Here is an 18492-nt window from a genome sequence, read left to right on the forward strand (position 1 = left end):
ACTAGCTCTCCTGTGGTTTATTGGTGTTTGGCAAATACATTAGCATATGCCACTAGCGATGTTTTTTTCCAGAGCTGATATCGGTACCAATTATTAAAAGTCAAGGAGGCCGATGGCCGATATTTGGAGCCGATACTTGCAATAAAAGGGAAAATTTCAAACTAAGGGAACATTTCAAACTAACTAACTAACTAATAAAGGTTCAGCAAGGTTCTAGGGTCCGCAGCAGCTCCTATGAAGTTAACTGAAAATTTTGAGAAATAATTCCTTGTGGTTAACAGTTAAAACAAATTATTTTATCGGCCATCAGATTTTTTTAAATGGCCAATGCCAATATTTATCAAAATGCCAAATATCGGCCCGTCTGATAATCAATCCCTACTGAGTGAAAAGCTGGCTAAACTGCGCTTTAGTGGAGCACACTGAACTTTTCACATTACACATGAAAAGGATTTGACCTTCAAGCTATGAAGGCATAACTTCATAAAAAAAACTTGTTGAAAAAGTTGCACAACTTGGGCAAAATTTGAGGAGGTATTGTTAAATAAAGGCAAATGTGCCTTAGTTTTACTTAATTTAGATTAGCACACATGCCTCAAATGACGAACACACCTAAGTGTTTGGTATAGTAACAGCACAATTAGCATTGATTCATAATTTTAACTGCTTTCATTTAAAAAAAAAAAAAAAACTGTCATCACTGAAATTGTCCATTCAAACTTTTGATAGAGACAAAGAACGATCGAAGAAGGCGAGGTAGGGAGGGGAGGTAAGAGGGTGAGTCAGAGCAGAGTGCTTTCAGTCAAAGCGTACGGAATCGACCACCTCCGTCTCGCAATCAATTTTCCACAAAAGCTTTTCAAAGCAGACAAGAAGAAAACAGGGCGAGAGGCAGCAAAAGAGGGTGAGGGATGGGGGGGTAAACAGCCAAGGATGAAAGAATCTAACTACAGACAGGATGAAGACAAGGTAGAGTAAGAAGTCTCGCAATGGTGCACATCAAAACTAGTAGACTTCAATAAAACGGTGTTGACATTTTGTTCGAGTTGGATTGTACATTTAAGTCAATTCCTAGCAGAAAAGTGGCCAATGACCGACTTTGAATCAAGTTCGTTTCTCAATTAATTGCCAGGCGCACAAGTAAATGCTTCACCTCAAATACACACCTCCTTTTCCACCCCAGAAAAACACAGTAACTGTAATTACCTCAGTTCGGTTCAATTAATTGATGAGCCTATGCGAACTCTCATGCTAACCAAAATAGCAGCACTTAGTAGCTAGAAGCATGAAAAGTCTTTGTGATAAATACAATCATGGCATTTTACTGGTTTGTCACTTGTATTTTGGTAACAAGTTCCCTGGAAGTACAATTAACCAGTTTTGAGCTTAACCCGCTTTTTGTCTTAAGTCAGCTGAGATAGGCTGCGACCCAATGACGATAAGCAACATGGATTGGTGGACGGATAATACATGGCTTACCCCTAATAGACAACCGACCCTCTCTGCTGTTGAATGTTGGCTAGCATACAAATAAATGCGGTCCCTATGAAGCAGCAAGCACATGACCTCAATGACACTAATGCGCTGGCAGGTTAACTGGTCGCGCCCCCGCCACATGTCACAGTGGGACTACGCTCCAGCTGATCCTACATCAGCCCAGATTCCAAACAATCTCTCCATGGCCTTCGCCTCCCGGAGGCTGATTTCATCGCTCACCATGGCGACAGCTGGGTCGGCGGGTGCTGCCCTTTACGTCACAGCGGAGGCTCACGCGACCGGCAGATATGCCCGTACACGCTCGGCGCTCGCCCATATCACGTCGGCACCCATAGGCAAGACGCGGGCTATCACGCTGAGCGAAAGCCAGAGCTGATGGCAGATAACAGCAACCTGGCATGGATTTATTTTATACAAACACGTCTATAAAAGCTACAAAATTCACAAACAGCACTACCATTAATCCGAAGGACACGGGAACTTGGCTGTGACGTCTACAAAAAAGAAGGAAAAAAGGAAAATATAATGGAACATTGTGCACTGCCAAAACGGCCACTATTAAGAAAATGTGAACAATCGGTTATAATAATTGTCAAAAAAAATGGCTTTCTTCTTCAGATTAGATCTGACTGGGGGCTCATAGCGAAGATTGCCATCATTCTTTACAAATAAGCGTTTATTGAAGATATTTTTAGAGATAACACAGGATAAAAGGCAACACAGCAGCCAGTGCTTTGCTGTAGGTATTTTTACACGAGAGGGTAAGGATATGGGTCAAAGTACCGAGCTCAGGGTCAGCTTCACAATGCCTGCTGATTATCAGCTGCCGCTAAGGTGACAAACACCGTAAGCACTGTATCGTAATTTCCTGTAAGCACCATTATAGCGGCAGATTGCAGACAGAGACAGCAGATAAGTAAGTCTGACTTAGAGCAGCTACAAAAATCTCATAATACACTGTTACTGGTTTCTCCACCCACTCATCCGTGTGTTGCCGGTGCTATTGTGTGAAAAGCGTGTGCTGGTATGTAAGCAAAATACATCCACTAAACACTTCATTAGCTATACCTGGAATATACAGTGTTAAAAAAAAGAAGACATTTTCTGGCAAGAGTGTTCTGGGTTCCATTATACATCAACTGTGCAATGTGTTTGGACATGGTAAGAAAAAGACGAATTATTTTTGAACATTCATCAAGCTTTGTGAAATCTATTTTAAAATCTAGAGTAAAAGTTGGTTCATTTATCTACTTCAGAAAGAGTTGTTAACTTACTAAACACTTTGACTTGCGTGTTCACTGCGACAACGTCACAAACTAGTGTGGCATAAACGTAAGTCAATTAGTCATAAATCAGATCACAACAATATTACAAAAATAACTAATCTGTGGCTTTATCACTTCAACTTTTCATGTCTTATAAAACAACATGCCAACGTGGACTTCTTAAGCAGTGAATTTATCTAGAGACCATAGTAAATAAATAATTCAGCATATACAAAAATAAAAGCTTCAAAATTGCAGTTTTTATAAATTTGAAAATTGTCGTCGACCACACTGCGATGGCCATTTTAATTTAATTAATTATTCAGCCCTATTAGATTCTGCAATTGTTTTTAATATATCTGGTGATCTGGTGAGTGTGTTTCTATTCAGGTTCAGGAAGCATCACTCATAAGCCGTCTTCTTATGGTCAGCTTGATTTCGTTTCATTTAGTTTTAAAAATACACCGGCTAACTTCCATTTATACTACTTGACAATAATATGTTATATGTGACCTCACTAGTCTAAACATGACATTCTGATTAATATTACATTTGTGAAATATGAGTTATGAAGCATAATCCAGCCATCTTTATCCATCTCAGGGGGCGGCCATTTTGCCACTTGCTGAAGAATACATCACAGTTGCTCAGGGCTCAGGCAACGAGAAATCACACCTTACCTGTTTTCTAAAGCTGTGCTGTGATTGGTTGTTTGCCTGAGACCTGAGCAACATTGATGTCATCTTCAGTCAACAGCAAGTGGCAATATGGCCGCCCCCAAAATTGATAAAAACGGCTGGATTTTGCTGCTTAACTCATAATCGACTAACAAAATATTTAACAGAATACCATATTTAGACTAGTGGGGCTGCACAGAACATGTTATTGTCAAAAAAACATTGGTGGGTTGACTTCCCCTTTTTAATAACCAGTATTCCTGATTTCTGATTTACGGGAATACACACAAAAAGAATGCAATGGAGAAGAAGGAAGAGATGTAAGGATACAAAAGGGAGACAGGTGATAAGGAAATAGAAAAAAATAGATCAAGGAAATCATATATGACAGGTAGAAAGTACTCAAAGAGAACGAAGGGGGGGCGGGGGGAGGGGGGGTGAATCAGAGGTACAGAAACAAGGTCAGTGAAGGACAAGGAGGGGAAACTGAATAAATCAAACACTGGAGGGTATAAAGTTGCAAATGAAATAGAAACACCTCAGGTGAAGCGCGAGCATAAACAAATACTCAACCTTTTTTCTTCCCGCTCAGAAGTTATTGTAACTGCTCCATTTCACATGTGAACACGGCAAGGTGAAACCTAAAGTGACGCCTCATTATTTGGAGACTTGCCTCCGCTCTTCCACATGCAGCAGGCCGGTGGATGTTTTCTAAGGCTCGTCTAATCCACGCATAGATGGACGGGCTTTTAACAGCGCAGAGATTAAAGGCGGAATGCGCTGGAATGTCAGTAAGCAGCAGAAATGTTTTCGATGAACTCACGAGCTGAAACGTAAGTTGCCTTGTATTGGTCTTTTTTTAAGAATATGAATAGGAAGCTATGTAAAGCTTCTGTAGAAATATTTAGAAAAGGGCAATATTCATATTTAACATGACAGCTAGGATAATTGGTTTGGCTTAACTAACTTCAAGTGTTCAACATGTTGGGAGCAGATACTTAAAGGAAATACTGTGTATATAGGGCTGCAGATATCAAACATTACCCCATCAATCAATCAATATGTTTGTTTCAGCTTGTTTCACTATCTATGACTATGCTAAATATAGTGGCATCTTGAATTAACCTGTGCATCCACTGTTTGTGACCTAATTGAGCTGATGACGGCGTGGCTCAGTGTTAGAGTGGTTGTCTCCCAACCCAGAGGTTGTGGGTTCGATCCCATGCCATTGTGACCACGTCGAAGTATCCTTGAGCAATATACTGAACCCCCACAGTTGCTCCTGATGCTGTGTCATCAGTAGGTGAATGAGTAGTCTGATGCAAAGCACTTTAAGGGCCTTGTAAGGTGGAAAAGTGCTATATAAAATGAAGGACCAAGTACCAAGAGATTTCTTTTTTTAAATTACAAATATTTGCCTTGGCCCAACAATGACAAAATGGCAACTTAAAATGTTCAAAAAGATCACGTAGTCACAAAAAATGGTGTTTCTTTTCTTACCTGTAGTTTCAATAAATCGGATGCACTTCTCAATGAATACTGGAATTGGTCTCTCTGGAGTGACCGCGGTAACCAGCGGCATTCCAAAGTAGTTGTTCTCAATAGGTTTGGAGATGGAATGCCTCGGCTTGGCTCGCTGTTTCTGAAATAAATTAAAGATGAGATTGGTGGGAGGAATCAGAGTTGAGTTGTTTGTCTTGCTTGATTGACACCACTAACAAAAATACTTTTGATTGGATGGAAACACGTACAGCTTGCACGTTATGGTTGCAAGTATTTACTTGAGCGCATACACACCCATCCCGCACATTCCTTCAAAGCTTATATGATAAGCAATCATTTGTTCAATCCTGTTTTCAGCCTGTTCTGCATTTCACTACGATAGACATCACTATATATTTTTTCCCCCCATTGGAAATATGTTCAAGCAAACTGCAATTCCTTAACACCCAAACATTCTCTTCCTGCCTCCGTATGGCTGTACCATAATTGTACTGAACGTTAATGGTTTTGGCTGGACATGTTTTGAAGGCCCCCCAAGGCCTGCATCTCTAGTAAGTCTGTCAGGCCCCCGAGGCTGTGTCCTGGCAGGCTAGTCGGTGGGGCCGGGGATGCATGGTTGGCTGGCCACATAGACAGTAGCAGAGCAGGCCTGACAGTGCAGTGGAGGAGGGCTCATTAAAAAAGATGGAGCCCAGAGTGGCCTCTGCTCCAGATACTGGCCTCACTCCACTACACTGAAGGTTTTCCATCCTGCTCCTACACACAGTGAAACAGCAATACACAGAGACACAAGCAAGGAAACTCTAATTAAGACTGAGAAGCTGAACAGAGGCTGACCTGTGCATTTTTCGCATTGACAGCTGAATAAACAAAGTTGTCCTTCGCATGGACCCATTGTTAGGCATTGTCTTCCATCCAGCCTCTATTCAAAGTGACTTAAGTGATGCCTCACTAGCTCTCTAATATTTGCGGATATTAACCGCTCTTGGGCAAATGTGGCAGACATAAAGCAGCCACAATAGCTGACTTAATGGAAAGCATAAACGCTGAGGAAGCTTGAAAGCCATATAGTCAAAGTCAATAGGGCTCCTGCTCTGACATAAGTAGGACCTGAAAAGTTTGAAGATGGATTAAATCCATTGCTGGCTCCAATTATTGCTATGATAAAACCTGTATTAACTATACTGGCAATTTTTGCCTACTTCCTGACAGGTTACCGACCAAACCAGAAAGTGAGTCATAATTCATTCTTGCCAATCTGAAATAGTCCTGTTTTTGAATAAAGGGATGAAAATTAAAACAAGTTCATCGATTAATCAACAAAATAGTCAACAGATGAATCAATTATTAATATAATTGTTAGTAGCAGTCCTAAATCAATTCAAAGTCAAAGCAAACCCTCTGCCTCGAAGTTTGTCAGTGATCATTTTTTGGAGTACCGATAATGTTATTGCAGACACACGTACCACTCGGTGTAAAAATAAGTTTACAGCAGGAAAGAGTGTGTAAAGAATAGCTGGAGTTTGCAATAATTTCACAGTGCAATGTGCCTCGTGCGATGCGTAAATAACTTAACAAGCACATCAGCGTGTCTACAATCACCAGCACTGGCGCAATTTCAATCACTTTATGGAACAAACTACAACAAAACACAGATGACAGGCAAATGGTAAACCTGTTTACAGCCAACTCTGCACTCTCATTTGTTGACTCCTACATCACTCACCAGACCAGGACCCACTTTTTAAAGCCACACACACTCACAGTGACGGATTTTATAATGTAGAACATGAGGATGGCAACCCCAAGTGGACAATAACATCGGCTCATTACACACATATTTTGTTGTTAAACAATTCAAAATAAAATTGTATCCAATTACTCAATTAATCAAAAGAATAATCTGTAGAGTAACTGATTCTAAAAACATTTGCTAGATACAACTCTAGTTAAACACTATCAAATTGCACTACAGTAATAATACATGGCTCAGTACGACAACAGCATTTGTGCTTTGTGGCAAAAAACAGTTCAGACCTCTGTTCCAAAACGATTTTGACGCCGCTCTGTTCTGACATAAAACAAGCAATCTAAATAAAAAGGAACATTGTCAGCTCTATCTGCACTCTTGAGGACACTCGAGTGGAGCTAGGTGACAGAGGAATTCAAAACATTCCACTTGGAGGCTGAGGACAAATGAAAAAAAGCTGCAGGAGAGAGAGCGCGGGGAAATGTTTCTGGCCCCTTGCTGAGTGTGTGAGGGAGGGAGCGAGGGGGGGAGAGCAGGACAGTCACACAGGTTCCGGGTGCCTCAGGTAAATGGAGTGGGGTGCGAATGGGACTCAGAAAGCCGTTTCAATTATTTGTTGCCGACCGTCACAACTCAGAGTTGACGGTACCCTCAGGCTCACAGCGGATCTCAGGTGTGTTGACTGCTTAAAAAGTCAAAGCACAGTATACTTCCCAAGATGAACGGATAATTCAAAAACATCCACACTGTCGGCTACCCTCAGGGGATCCCAGGCTGGAGCAGATTGTAAATGGAGTCTTTTTTAGTGAGGCCAGCTGTGTTAGAAACACTATGATGGAAAATGATCACTTTTTTACTGCAACAATGGCAAACATGCTCTCTGAGAGTCACTAATTAGCACAAAAATGATGATCCAAACTCTGCAGGGTTGAATTTGTTTTTAAACATATATACTGTATGTATCTCACTCTTATTGATCTTCACCGCCGCCATTCCAGGGTCACAGAGTTCAAGAGAAAATATCAGTCTACTGGAGCCTGCAACCTAGCTTATGTAGGTCACAGACTGTGGGCCATCATAATGATAGTGTGGCCGGTAAGCAATCTGGCTTTATAGCAATCAAGCTGTTGATAATGAGTCAATTTTACAAAAAAACAAAAAGCTTGTATGCTGAGGCTATTGAGTGATAAAAGACAGACTTCACACACTTCATGTGTGAAAACCTGTTCCATCCTACTACCAGGCATGGTCATTATCACACAAGCGCAACATTGACACAAGGGCCTTCTGTACCATGCAGTGCAAGAGAAAGAACAGCATACCAGGACTGATAAACAGTTTAAGGTCAAAAGTGTCACTGCAGGGCTGGGGGAGTAGAGCGAAGGAGGTGCTACCTATGAAAAACACTCCACTAGGAAAGGAGTCAAGTGTAAAGAGGAGCCTTGTCACTGATCACAAAGGAAAAATCATTTACGCCTTATGTCAAGTATGCCAGGTTAAGGCAAAAATCAGGCTAGAAGACAAAATACATTTTGATTTTTGAAAATTTTGAAATTCATAGATACAATACTAATACAGTGTTAACTAGAAGATCGACCACCTTAAAAGCTTCATTGAAGGGAAAAATTTGTTAATTGTTAAATTTTGGACACATACTTTCACAACCTGCGATGTCAGAAAACCACAATTTAGCCCAGAATTAGCCAGTATCAGTGCCATAACAGTTGATGACTGTTAGCAATCATGTGGATGAAAAGTGCAAGTGTTCACAAGTATTACGCTAATAAAACAACATTTATGTAATAAAACATTTTAAAAAGTACAGGTGAATGTCTTTATTCACTGTGAATATCTTCCAACTGCAATCAGAGTTTAATGAGGAGTTTTTATTTTGCCTCTGATAATCGGCTTGTTTGGAGGGATCCCACAGAGCGGCCAGGGACAATGTGGTGTAGCAAATGTGTTTTTAGGAAGATCCTCTAAAGTCAGTCATGTTTTCACTAAGCGAGGCAGCCGGAATTGCAGAGATTACACTAATTGGTCTTCAACTTCAATGATAAGTTATCCACCAGACGAAGCAGGTGTTGGTTCTCAGCCACAACTAATTATACTTCTACTCTAACCATAACAACATATGCATGCGCAAAACATCCTGTATTGGTGCGCAAGAACGAAATATTTAACAAGTGACACATTATAAGGAAAATAATTACATTGGGGTATGCACTTTTCGGCAAGGAGATGAGTTGGCGGTTGTGAGAACACTATTTATTCTTAAAGGACTTACAAGAATGTACTCGTTTAATATTAAATATGCAACGCTGTGGACTAATGAACACTTTATGAATCGATTTACTGCCACAATAAATCACTCAGCAATTCATTAAGTAGGCCTAGATCGAAAAAGTATCTATGTGAGGATTGTGTTTTTGTATTTATTCTCATTTCAAGTTCATGTGGTTGATTTATACTGTATTATGAGCAGTGTTCTGCATTCTTATTTTTAAGAAATGACCAGATATAAGGTCCTCCCCCATCCAACGTAACTCATATGAACAGCATTGAACGTGACATTCTCCGAGATTAATACATCACAAATTCAAGTGTGTTATCACAATTAACTTGACACAGTCACATTCAATCTTTGGAAACACTGACCTTTGTATTTCTGCGCAGGCTCTTCAGGATGTTTCTCTTTTTAGGATCCTCGCTCTCCTCAATGGAATTGTCCTTTTGGGCTCCTCCATCGTCTTGGCTAGCCTTGGGTGGACCCCCCATTTCATCGTCGCTGCCTATTGAGAAGCTCGTCCTAAAACTGCTGAATTTTCCAAGCCGTTTGGATCTATCTCTGTAAAGTTTGGGCTTTATCCCCATGGCTGACAACTTTCTTCTGCGTTCCAGCGAGCTGCTATCAGCCTCACTGTCTGACCCGTTGCCCCCAGCACTCCCATTGGCGTGACCTTTGCTGGCGTTGCGGATGGTGATTATCTTACCCTGCGTGCTATCATGAGGGACAGAGTAAATGCTCTCCTCTTCTCCATGTCGAGGTTTACTCACAGCATCCATAGGCTCGGCATAGTCTGAGGGATCGTAGCCACCATCGCTTCCTGGAGCCCAGGTGACAGCTTGAGGCAAGGAGCGTCGGTTGGTGCCAGCCTGCTGCTCCATGTAAGGGCTAAGATTGACTTTGCGGACAGGTTTAGGTTTCACTTGAGGAGGGACCTTGTTGTTCAGCTTGCTCTCAAAAGTGCTGAGCTCAGAAATGACAGAAAATGTATCACTTGAATCAAGATCTGGTAGCTTGAAGCTTACCAGATGGGAGCCGAGACTTCCATCTTCCCTAAGGGTAGGGTAAGGTGGTGATGGGTCAATATCATCTTCTGAGTCCATAAGAATGTTAACTGGACTGGGAGAGCCACAACGGGGACTGGTGCTCTCATTGGTGCATGCTTCAGCTACATTGTCGTACATGTGCGTAGCCTCAATAATAGTGCGCTTCTCCACTATCTCCTTGAGAAAAGATTGGAAAAGATCTATTTTATGAAGCCCGCCTACAACTCCACCATGCCCGCATATTATTGTGTTAAACCTTGCTTCGATTTCATGAGCCAGTTCCTCTCCCTGACTGACCTGTTCTCTAGCCGATTCTGAGTCTGAAAGCTCCATCTGGCTTTCCCCTACTGCTAACAACTGGACTGGAATGATGTCTTGAACTTCACATAGGAAAGCACATAAAGTTTCTAAAGAAGCTTTGCGGCGAGCAGAGTAAACTGCAATGTAGCCATGGACCAGTTTAGTCTTGCGCAGGGAGAATGAGGAATGGAAGGACATCAAAGACAGCTCAATCGACTGCCTCTGACCACCTGTACTCAGATCCAGCATGACAGAGGTGCCACTGTTGAGGTTGCTAGTAGGGCGACAATGCTGGGGCAACAGGAAAGGAGCAAGGAGCTGGTCTAGATCGTATGTGTCTCCACACATGAGGCACATGACAATCTTGAGGTCTGATTCTACAATCGGTTGGGACTGAGAGTCTCTGATAGCAGTCAATGAAGGGGGTAAGGGTGGCGAGCCACTCCGTAGGCTTCTCCGAGACTCTAAGAGGCCTCTCAACATCTGGTTGAGATGCTTCTCATTGAAATTGCGCCCATAGCCCATGCCTGGAGAGGCTGGGTCTAGGTAACGACACTGCTGCTTCGCAGCCACCTGCAGTCCTTGCTGGATCAGAGTCTGAGCTGTTTCTCCTCCAATATCTCCTATGGAACCCACCCCACGCTTGGTCACAAGCAGGAGGAAAAGTGGGAGTTGGGCTAAAATGTTTTCTCTGTCCCTTCTACTTATGGTAGACTCCCTGAGCTTTTCGACACTCTCAACGACATATGACAGTGACTCCTTTGAGTTGTACAAACACAGGCAACCATGGGGTGCAAAGGTTGGTGTGTGGAAGGAATTAACTGGCAGACGTACATTGCCCTCTATGGGACGAAGGGCTAATTCATATATCTTTCCATCTAACACGTACCTATCGTCACTGGTACACAATGCCCTTATTTCATTTGCCATCTCTCTGGCAAGCCCATCTTTCCCTAGTATAACCAGATTTATCCTTTCCGCCCTGCCCCCATCCAGTCTTGAACAATCTGGTGACGCATAGCGAGTGGGGAATCTGGAAGCAAGTATCTGCTCGAGTTTAGAGTCCACACAGTGAGGGCTGTTGGGGCAGGTGTCCTTTGTCGGGTGGTAGACAAAGTGTATATGTTTCAATACCAAAGCATCCCTCTCGGCCTGCAGCTTCTGTAGGGCTTTAAACCTTTGTTCTTCGCCCAGTACTTCCTGAATGGCTCCCATCTTTTCTTTACTTGGCTTTGCATCCACCTCCAGTTCATAAAAAAGCTCAGAGTATTCAAGAAGCAGTTCTTGGAAGTCCTCTTTGGCTCTGTCAATAATCTCCTTCTGGTGTTTGTTGTAGATATCCAGATATTCCGCTTCATCAAGCCACTGGTAGAAGTCTTCATTCATAATGAAGCTCCGAGCCTCCTCCCAGGGTTTGCCTGGAGTAATAAATGGAGATACACTCAGCTTCTCCTTGAACTCCCATCTCATTTCAGCTCGTTTGCGGTCATTCCTGAGCTGCTCTAGATGCGTCTCATAAATAGCTTCAGCCGTGCGTGTTTCAAGGAGGTCCTGGGGAATACGATCATCCTCCATGTTGTCAATGTGGGGCGTGGTCTCCCATGGTGTGTCATCTAATACAACAAACCAATGGGAAAAATCTCTCTTGGTCTCCAGTACTTTCTGAACTCCAGACCAGCTCAAGTGATCTATTTCATCCAACTGTGGTAATAGTATAGACAAAGCCTGTGGCAGGCTACATAGATATGCCTTCCTGCGTTTCTCAATATGATCTTGCTTTAGTCTATGTACATGTTGTTGGAACAGTTTCTTTGCTTTAGCTGTCCCCTCAAGAAAGACATAGTCCTTGTACTCTGGGGCTGTCTGCATGCGTCGACTGACAGTGGGCCACAATTCATTGTGGTTCTTCACAATTCGGTTGACAAGCCACTCGTAACGGTCCTTGGCTGAGGCAATCTGTTGACTCTGCTGTTTCAGCGACTCAAAGTAAGGGATTATTTTGGGCTTTCCCCTACCTTTGTCAATTAGTTGAACAAGTGTCAGAAAGGCTAAGTCAACATTGACATTTGAGCGCGCTGATGTTTCAACCACCTGGAGGTTTTTCTTTGCTAGCCCAAAGGTGTGTGAGTCCTTAATGTAGCGCTCAACTCCTTCATCACATTTGGTGAGAACCAGTACCACGGGTTTCTTAGTTTTGGCAAGTTGGTTGTACAGGTTTGTAACAAACTTCATCTGATCCTCAAAGCTGCGGTTCATGCCCCTGCTAACATCCACACAGAGTAAGAACCCATCTACCATGAGCTTTCCCTCAGGCATCTGTTTCTGCTCAAAGTCTTGCTCCAATCCCAACTGGTCTGTGCAAAAGTACATCAGCTTCTCGGCTGAAGCCAACTTGGTGGAGGCAGCTCTCTTGATATATGGCTGCAGTGCGGTGCTCCGGTGTGGCTGGAATGTCTGGTCATCAATGAATTCTGTCTGTTCCACAACATTCATACGGCACTCTGGCCCCTCCTCCATGGTCCTCCCAGCCTCTCCCCAGAAGAGAAAGTGGTCATTGTTCACGACGCGACCTCCAAAGTCACTGGTGCTGAGAACAGAGGTGTGGTCCAGGTAGAAGTCATCAGCACTTGGCCGAACAAAGCGGTTGCACAGGCAGGACTTTCCCACTCCACATTGGCCCTTTTCTTTCTCTGTACCGGACAGCCCGACCACGACCAGGTTGTAGGTGGGTGCCCGGACATCTTGCTTTTTGGCCATCATCATTGCTGGCAGAAGCTCATCCTGTCATGCTTGCCTCAAGCTCTGGCGAGAGACGGAGGCTGACAAGGACACAGGAATCCCATGCAAGAGGATTTCACTATATTCAGATCTGATCCTGTAAGACAGACAAGGGGAGGGAGAAGAGGAAAATATAATTAATCAAATGACACTGAAATAAAACACATTAAAATGACAAACTATATTAGTGGAGTTACAGAGCCTCTCATCTTAATTACTATAGACAGTGCTGATAATCATGTGTAATTTGTGATCCCATTCCTTCAATGACTGTTTCCTGGAAAGATTGAGGTCAATAGCAAAGCTGCTGGAATGCAGTGCATTACTTAACTTAGCTCTATGTCAGTAAAATACAATTCCTCCCTTCAACAGGATGGCACTGAACAATTGGGGCATCCTCATTGTTGTGACGCAACATTTTGGGGCTGTTAACTAATATTATAAAATAATCTGGGTCTTACTGTGTAAAAAAAAAAAATGTTGTGCTTACTGCTTTCAGAGGAAACATTAGCAGCATACACAGCAGTAGAAACTAGCACATCAAACTCCCATCACCCCAAACGAGAAGACCCACACGACAAATAGATGAAAGCATACAAGTGTTCCAACTTACTAATTGGCCAACTAGGGAAAGCCATCTGCATTTTAAAAGCAGAAAAGTATGTTTGCTGACTTGTCTCAAAAAAAAAAAAAACATGTTTCCTACTTTTCTCAAATGGCAAACAAATCAGATATTACTGATTTAAATCACTAATGTACCAACAGCCATCTAACAGTAGATGCAACAATTTAGTGTTATGTTAGCATTTGAGCAAGTACAGGTTTATTTGGTAGCTTCATCACCATATAATGCATTCTGTCATGAAACACTGTCTAAAAATAAAATCAACAAGAATGCTGTTCATTAAAAGGAATCTCACTGACAGTACAATTTGTAAGGCACACAACTCTTCCAAAGCTGCTAGACAGCCAAACACGAAGACTCTTATTCATGTCATAACGTAAGCATTTAATACACTAAAACAAACCTGAACACTATTGTTCAGCATGAACTGCCAGTGAGAAAGATTAAAATCAAACCAAACCAAGCCTACACTGCTGCTGTAGTCAGTCTGTGGATGCACATTCATTTTCAACATTGAACTTCAAAAGTATGGATCTGTTGTTCTTGAGGGGCAGTTGGTGAAAGGGAACAGGCAGCGGGAGTTACAAAATAACAAATAATCAAAATTCAAATAAAAAAACAACAGTTCAACCAACTGCATCATGAAACCACACAACTGTCATGTGTCAACCATGTCATATAAAGCGGATTTCCGGTTTTATTTAAAAAGCTGAGAGGCATTTGCCTAATCAAAGTTCAAAGCTGACAGTTAAAGCAAGGCAACCTGGCTTTCTATAATTCCCATAAGAAAAAAAATCAAATCAAAATTGCAAAGGAAATATTCCCTGCTGGGTTGGCCAGGTAGGAAACAAAGAGGAAATCATTATCAAAAAGAATGTCTTGTTTTTTGATGTTGCTGAAGGAAATATGCAAAAAACATTCATAAAGGTGTTACAGCAACAAACCTAGACTCCCTCAAAATGATACCAATAATGTAATATCTAGACCTAGTTATGGTCTATTCTTCAACAGGAATATGTAAAATATATGCTATCATATCCTATCAGTGCATTCGTATTTCCTTTTGTTTCAGTACAGTCAAGGAAGGTGACAGAGTTTTCAACGTCTTTCATCTCTTAACAGCAGGAACTTTTATGGCAAAATTGCCTCCTGAGTTGGACGTCCTACTTTAGACCTGCATTAGACAACTGACCTATATTAGGGTAAGCAAACATGCCTGGGCATGTAGACACAAAGAATACCCAGATTCCCTTTTGTTGCATGCTGGAGATCATTACTGACAATAATATCTAGTTGGTCACCAATAAAGTTCCTACATCCATGCAGATGATTTGTTTGCATTTGTGCCTCAACACCAACTTTGATCCGAGTAGAAAAGTTCTGTGTTTTGTATAGGAATCATTTGTGTCAACATGGTTAACAATGTATGTCTCAGGGTCAGTTTTCACAGAAACATATTTACTAACAACTGGGGAAAAGACATTTGATCACTCCAAGGAAAACACAAACTTGGTCTGAGGAAATCTCCAAAAACTGTCGTCGCTCAAGCTAATGTGCTTTTTAATACTTCTCTACACCAAAGTGTACATTTTTCAAGCAGTGACACTCAAGTTCTCACACTAATGTAGCCGCAAGGGGGCACAAGCCAGTGTCTTCTTGTGGAAAGAGTACTTTGAAGAGTTGATGAATGAGGAAATGAGAGAGAACAAAGATTAGAAGAGGTGACTGTTGTGGACCAGGAAGTAGCAAAGTTTAGTAAGGATGAAGTGAGAAGGGCATTGAAGAGGATGAAGTGTGGAAAGGCACTTGGTCCTGATGATATACCTGTGGAGGTATGAAAGTGTCTAGGAGAGGTAGCAGTAGAATTTCTGACTGGGTTATTCAACAGGATCTTAGATAGTGAGAAGATGCCTGAGGAATGGAGAAGTGTGCTCGTGCCCATTTTTAAGAGCAAGGGAGACGTGCAGAGTTGTGGCAACTACAGAGGAATAAAGCTAATAAGCCACACAATGAAGCTATGGGAAAGAGTAGTTGAAGCTAGACTGAGGGCAGAGGTGAACATTTGTGAGCAGCAGTATGGTTTCATGCCCAAAAAAAAAAAAAAAGAGTACCACAGATGCAGTATTTGCTTTGAGGATGTTGATAGAGAAGTACAGAGAAGGTCAGAAGGAGCTGCATTGTGTCTTTGTAGATCTGGAGAAAGCTTACGACAGGGTGCCCAGAGAGGAACTGTGGTTTTGTATGAGGAAGTCTGGAGTAGCAGAGAAGTGTGTTCAAGTGGTGTAGGACATGTATGAGGACTGTAAGACAGTGGTGAGGTGTGCTGTAACTGTGACCGAGGAGTTCAAAGTGGAGGTGGGACTACATCAGGGATCAGCTCTGAGTCCCTTCTTGTTCGCTATGATAATGGACAGGATGACAGATGAGGCTAGGCTCTCAATGGGCTGTGATGTTTGCAGATGACATTGTGATCTGTAGTGAGAGCAGGGAACAGGTGGAGGAGAAGCTGGAGGCGTGGAGGTTTGCCCTGGAAAGGAGGGGAATGAAGGTTAGCCGTAGCAAGACGGAGTATCTGTGTGTGAATGGGAGGGACCCAAGTGGAAGAGTGGGGTTACAGGGAGAAGAGACCAAGAAGGTGGAGGAGTTTAAGAATTTAAGGTCAACAGTCCAGAGCAATGGAGAGTGTGGAAAAGAAGTGAAGAAACATGTGCAGGCAGGCTGGAACGGGTGGAGAAAAGTGTCAGGTGTGATGTGTGATAGAAGAATTTCAGCTCAAATGAAAGGAAAGGTTTATAAAACTGTGGTGAGACCAGCGATGTTGCTTGGTCTGGAGACAGTGCCACTGAGGAAAAGACAGGAGGCAGAGCTGGAGGCGGCAGAGATGAAAATGCTGAGGTTCTCTTTGGGAGTGACCAGGATGGATAAAATCAGGAATGAGTACATCAGAGGGACAGCACGTTAAGAGGCTTTGGAGATAAAGTCAGAGGGGCCAGACTGAGATGGTTTGGACATGTCCAGAGGAGAGATAGTGAGTGTATTGGCAGAAGGATGCTGAGTTTCCACTAGATGAAGACCAAAGAGGAGGTTTATGGATGTAGTTAAAGAGAACATGAAGTTAGTTGGTGTGAGAGCAGAGGATAGGGTTAGATGGAGGCAACTGATTCGCTGTGGCGACCCCAGAAGGGAAAAGCCGAAAGGAAAAGAAGAAGACAACACTCAACTTATCACACTAGATATACTGAGCAGCTTACGTTAATTACGACCACATTGTGTTGTATGTAAAAATAAAAAAAGTGAGAGAAAATCTTTCATTTCTATTAGATCATCCTCCTGTGAAAATAGCAATAACAACAAAAACATCAAGTCAACACAGAGTCAAGCGCAACAGCAGTTTTTTTGCTTTATAATATCTGACTGACAATGACAGAGGCAGATAGAACTCCATCTTACAAGATGTGGGGCTGAAAAAGTTTAACGGCAGGTGGAGGAGAAATAAACGGTTCCTGAGACTGACTGCCATGTCTAAGACAAACTGACAGAACAATAGAACAAAAATCGGCAGTAAGACTGCACAAATATGCCTGTTTCAACAACATGCTGCCTACTGGCAGACTAAGAGCAGCATTTCTTAAACAATAGATGTATTCATTTGGAGATCACTTTCCCCGTTTTGGGTAGACCTTTAAAACACAACAGTCTTATTAAATGAACAAGCTTTAGAGCTGCAAAGAACCTATTTGCTGCTTGGCCCTGAGGCCTGGTGTCTGGTGCGCATGTCCGACCACATACCAGTGTCTCGGGGCCGAGGGTTAAGGCAGAAATGGGTTAAGGCCTGTGCTGCTTTTTGAATATCACATTAAAAACTGGAGGATAAACAGAAAAAGAAGAGTGAGAGAGACTAGGAGGAGGTGGAAGAAGTGCAGGAAGGACTGGAAGGAGCTGTTTGGGGGAGGAGGCTGAGGGTGGGAAGTTAGCACACACGGAGAGGATGGGGGTATGGAGAAGAATGGTTTGGAGGGGAAGGGGATAGAGGTCAGTGGCCCAGGGCATGTGAGCTGCACACTGGAATCCCCTCAGGAAAGAAGGGGCAGGGCGTGGTAAAGTGTGGATGAGTTAAGGGTCAGGGTCTAACACTAAGGGGCTATTTACTCAAGACCGGTTTTAATGCAGGACTGATAAAAACTGGTGGTTTGTTGAAAATCCCAATGATGTTTGGGGACCTGACTTGATAACATGTCATCACCAACTACTGGCCTTGCATGCATAGTATTACTTAGAAGTCTGGATGAGAAATGTGTTAAAACGATAAAGTAAAAGAAGTACATACAGTAGAAAAGAAACAAAGATATAAATGACGAAGAATAACAGAGTCTTGTTAGTGTTGTTCAATGTCCACATCGAGGAATGCCCATGTATGAGCCTTCATGGGGTAGCTGCATTCCTCTCATTACACAGCTAACAAGAGTTCGGCAGGGCAGAGAACCAACCAAAGCTCACTCTTGCCAACTATGTGCAAAGAAACAACAACACAAGATGAGGAAAAAAAGAATTCAAGACTACTATTCCTGGAAACTAATGAATGTTAGCTGCTGAAGGGGAACATTGCGCATCTCGGCCGCTGACAACATCAATGATTAATCCCCCAGATATCCCTGGGATATTCCTTGAGGTAAATCATTTCCATAATGACAATAGCATTTGAGTTTTTTCTGCTGATTGCCACATATTTTGTAATGAAAAGCGCTCAATGAAGAATCACGCTTA

The 18492-nt window shown here is 42.4% G+C and overlaps 1 protein-coding gene across 1 annotated transcript in view; it reads right to left on the minus strand.

The window, feature by feature from the left end:
- Window positions 1-18492, minus strand: part of arhgap35a (Rho GTPase activating protein 35a) — a 66122-nt gene that overhangs the window by 12860 nt on the left and 34770 nt on the right. The window contains exons 2-3 of the mRNA XM_086081479.1: window positions 9351-13200; window positions 4940-5081 (exon numbers count right to left, since the gene is read on the minus strand). Coding sequence (XP_085937605.1) covers window positions 4940-5081; window positions 9351-13088 — 3880 coding nt within the window. The 5' untranslated portion in view covers window positions 13089-13200. The remainder of the gene's footprint in view (window positions 1-4939; window positions 5082-9350; window positions 13201-18492) is intronic.

Source organism: Leptonotus elevatus, chromosome 7, assembly GCF_054856555.1.
Source record: "Leptonotus elevatus isolate MCC_2025b chromosome 7, RoL_Lele_1.0, whole genome shotgun sequence".
Taxonomy (NCBI): domain Eukaryota; kingdom Metazoa; phylum Chordata; class Actinopteri; order Syngnathiformes; family Syngnathidae; genus Leptonotus; species Leptonotus elevatus.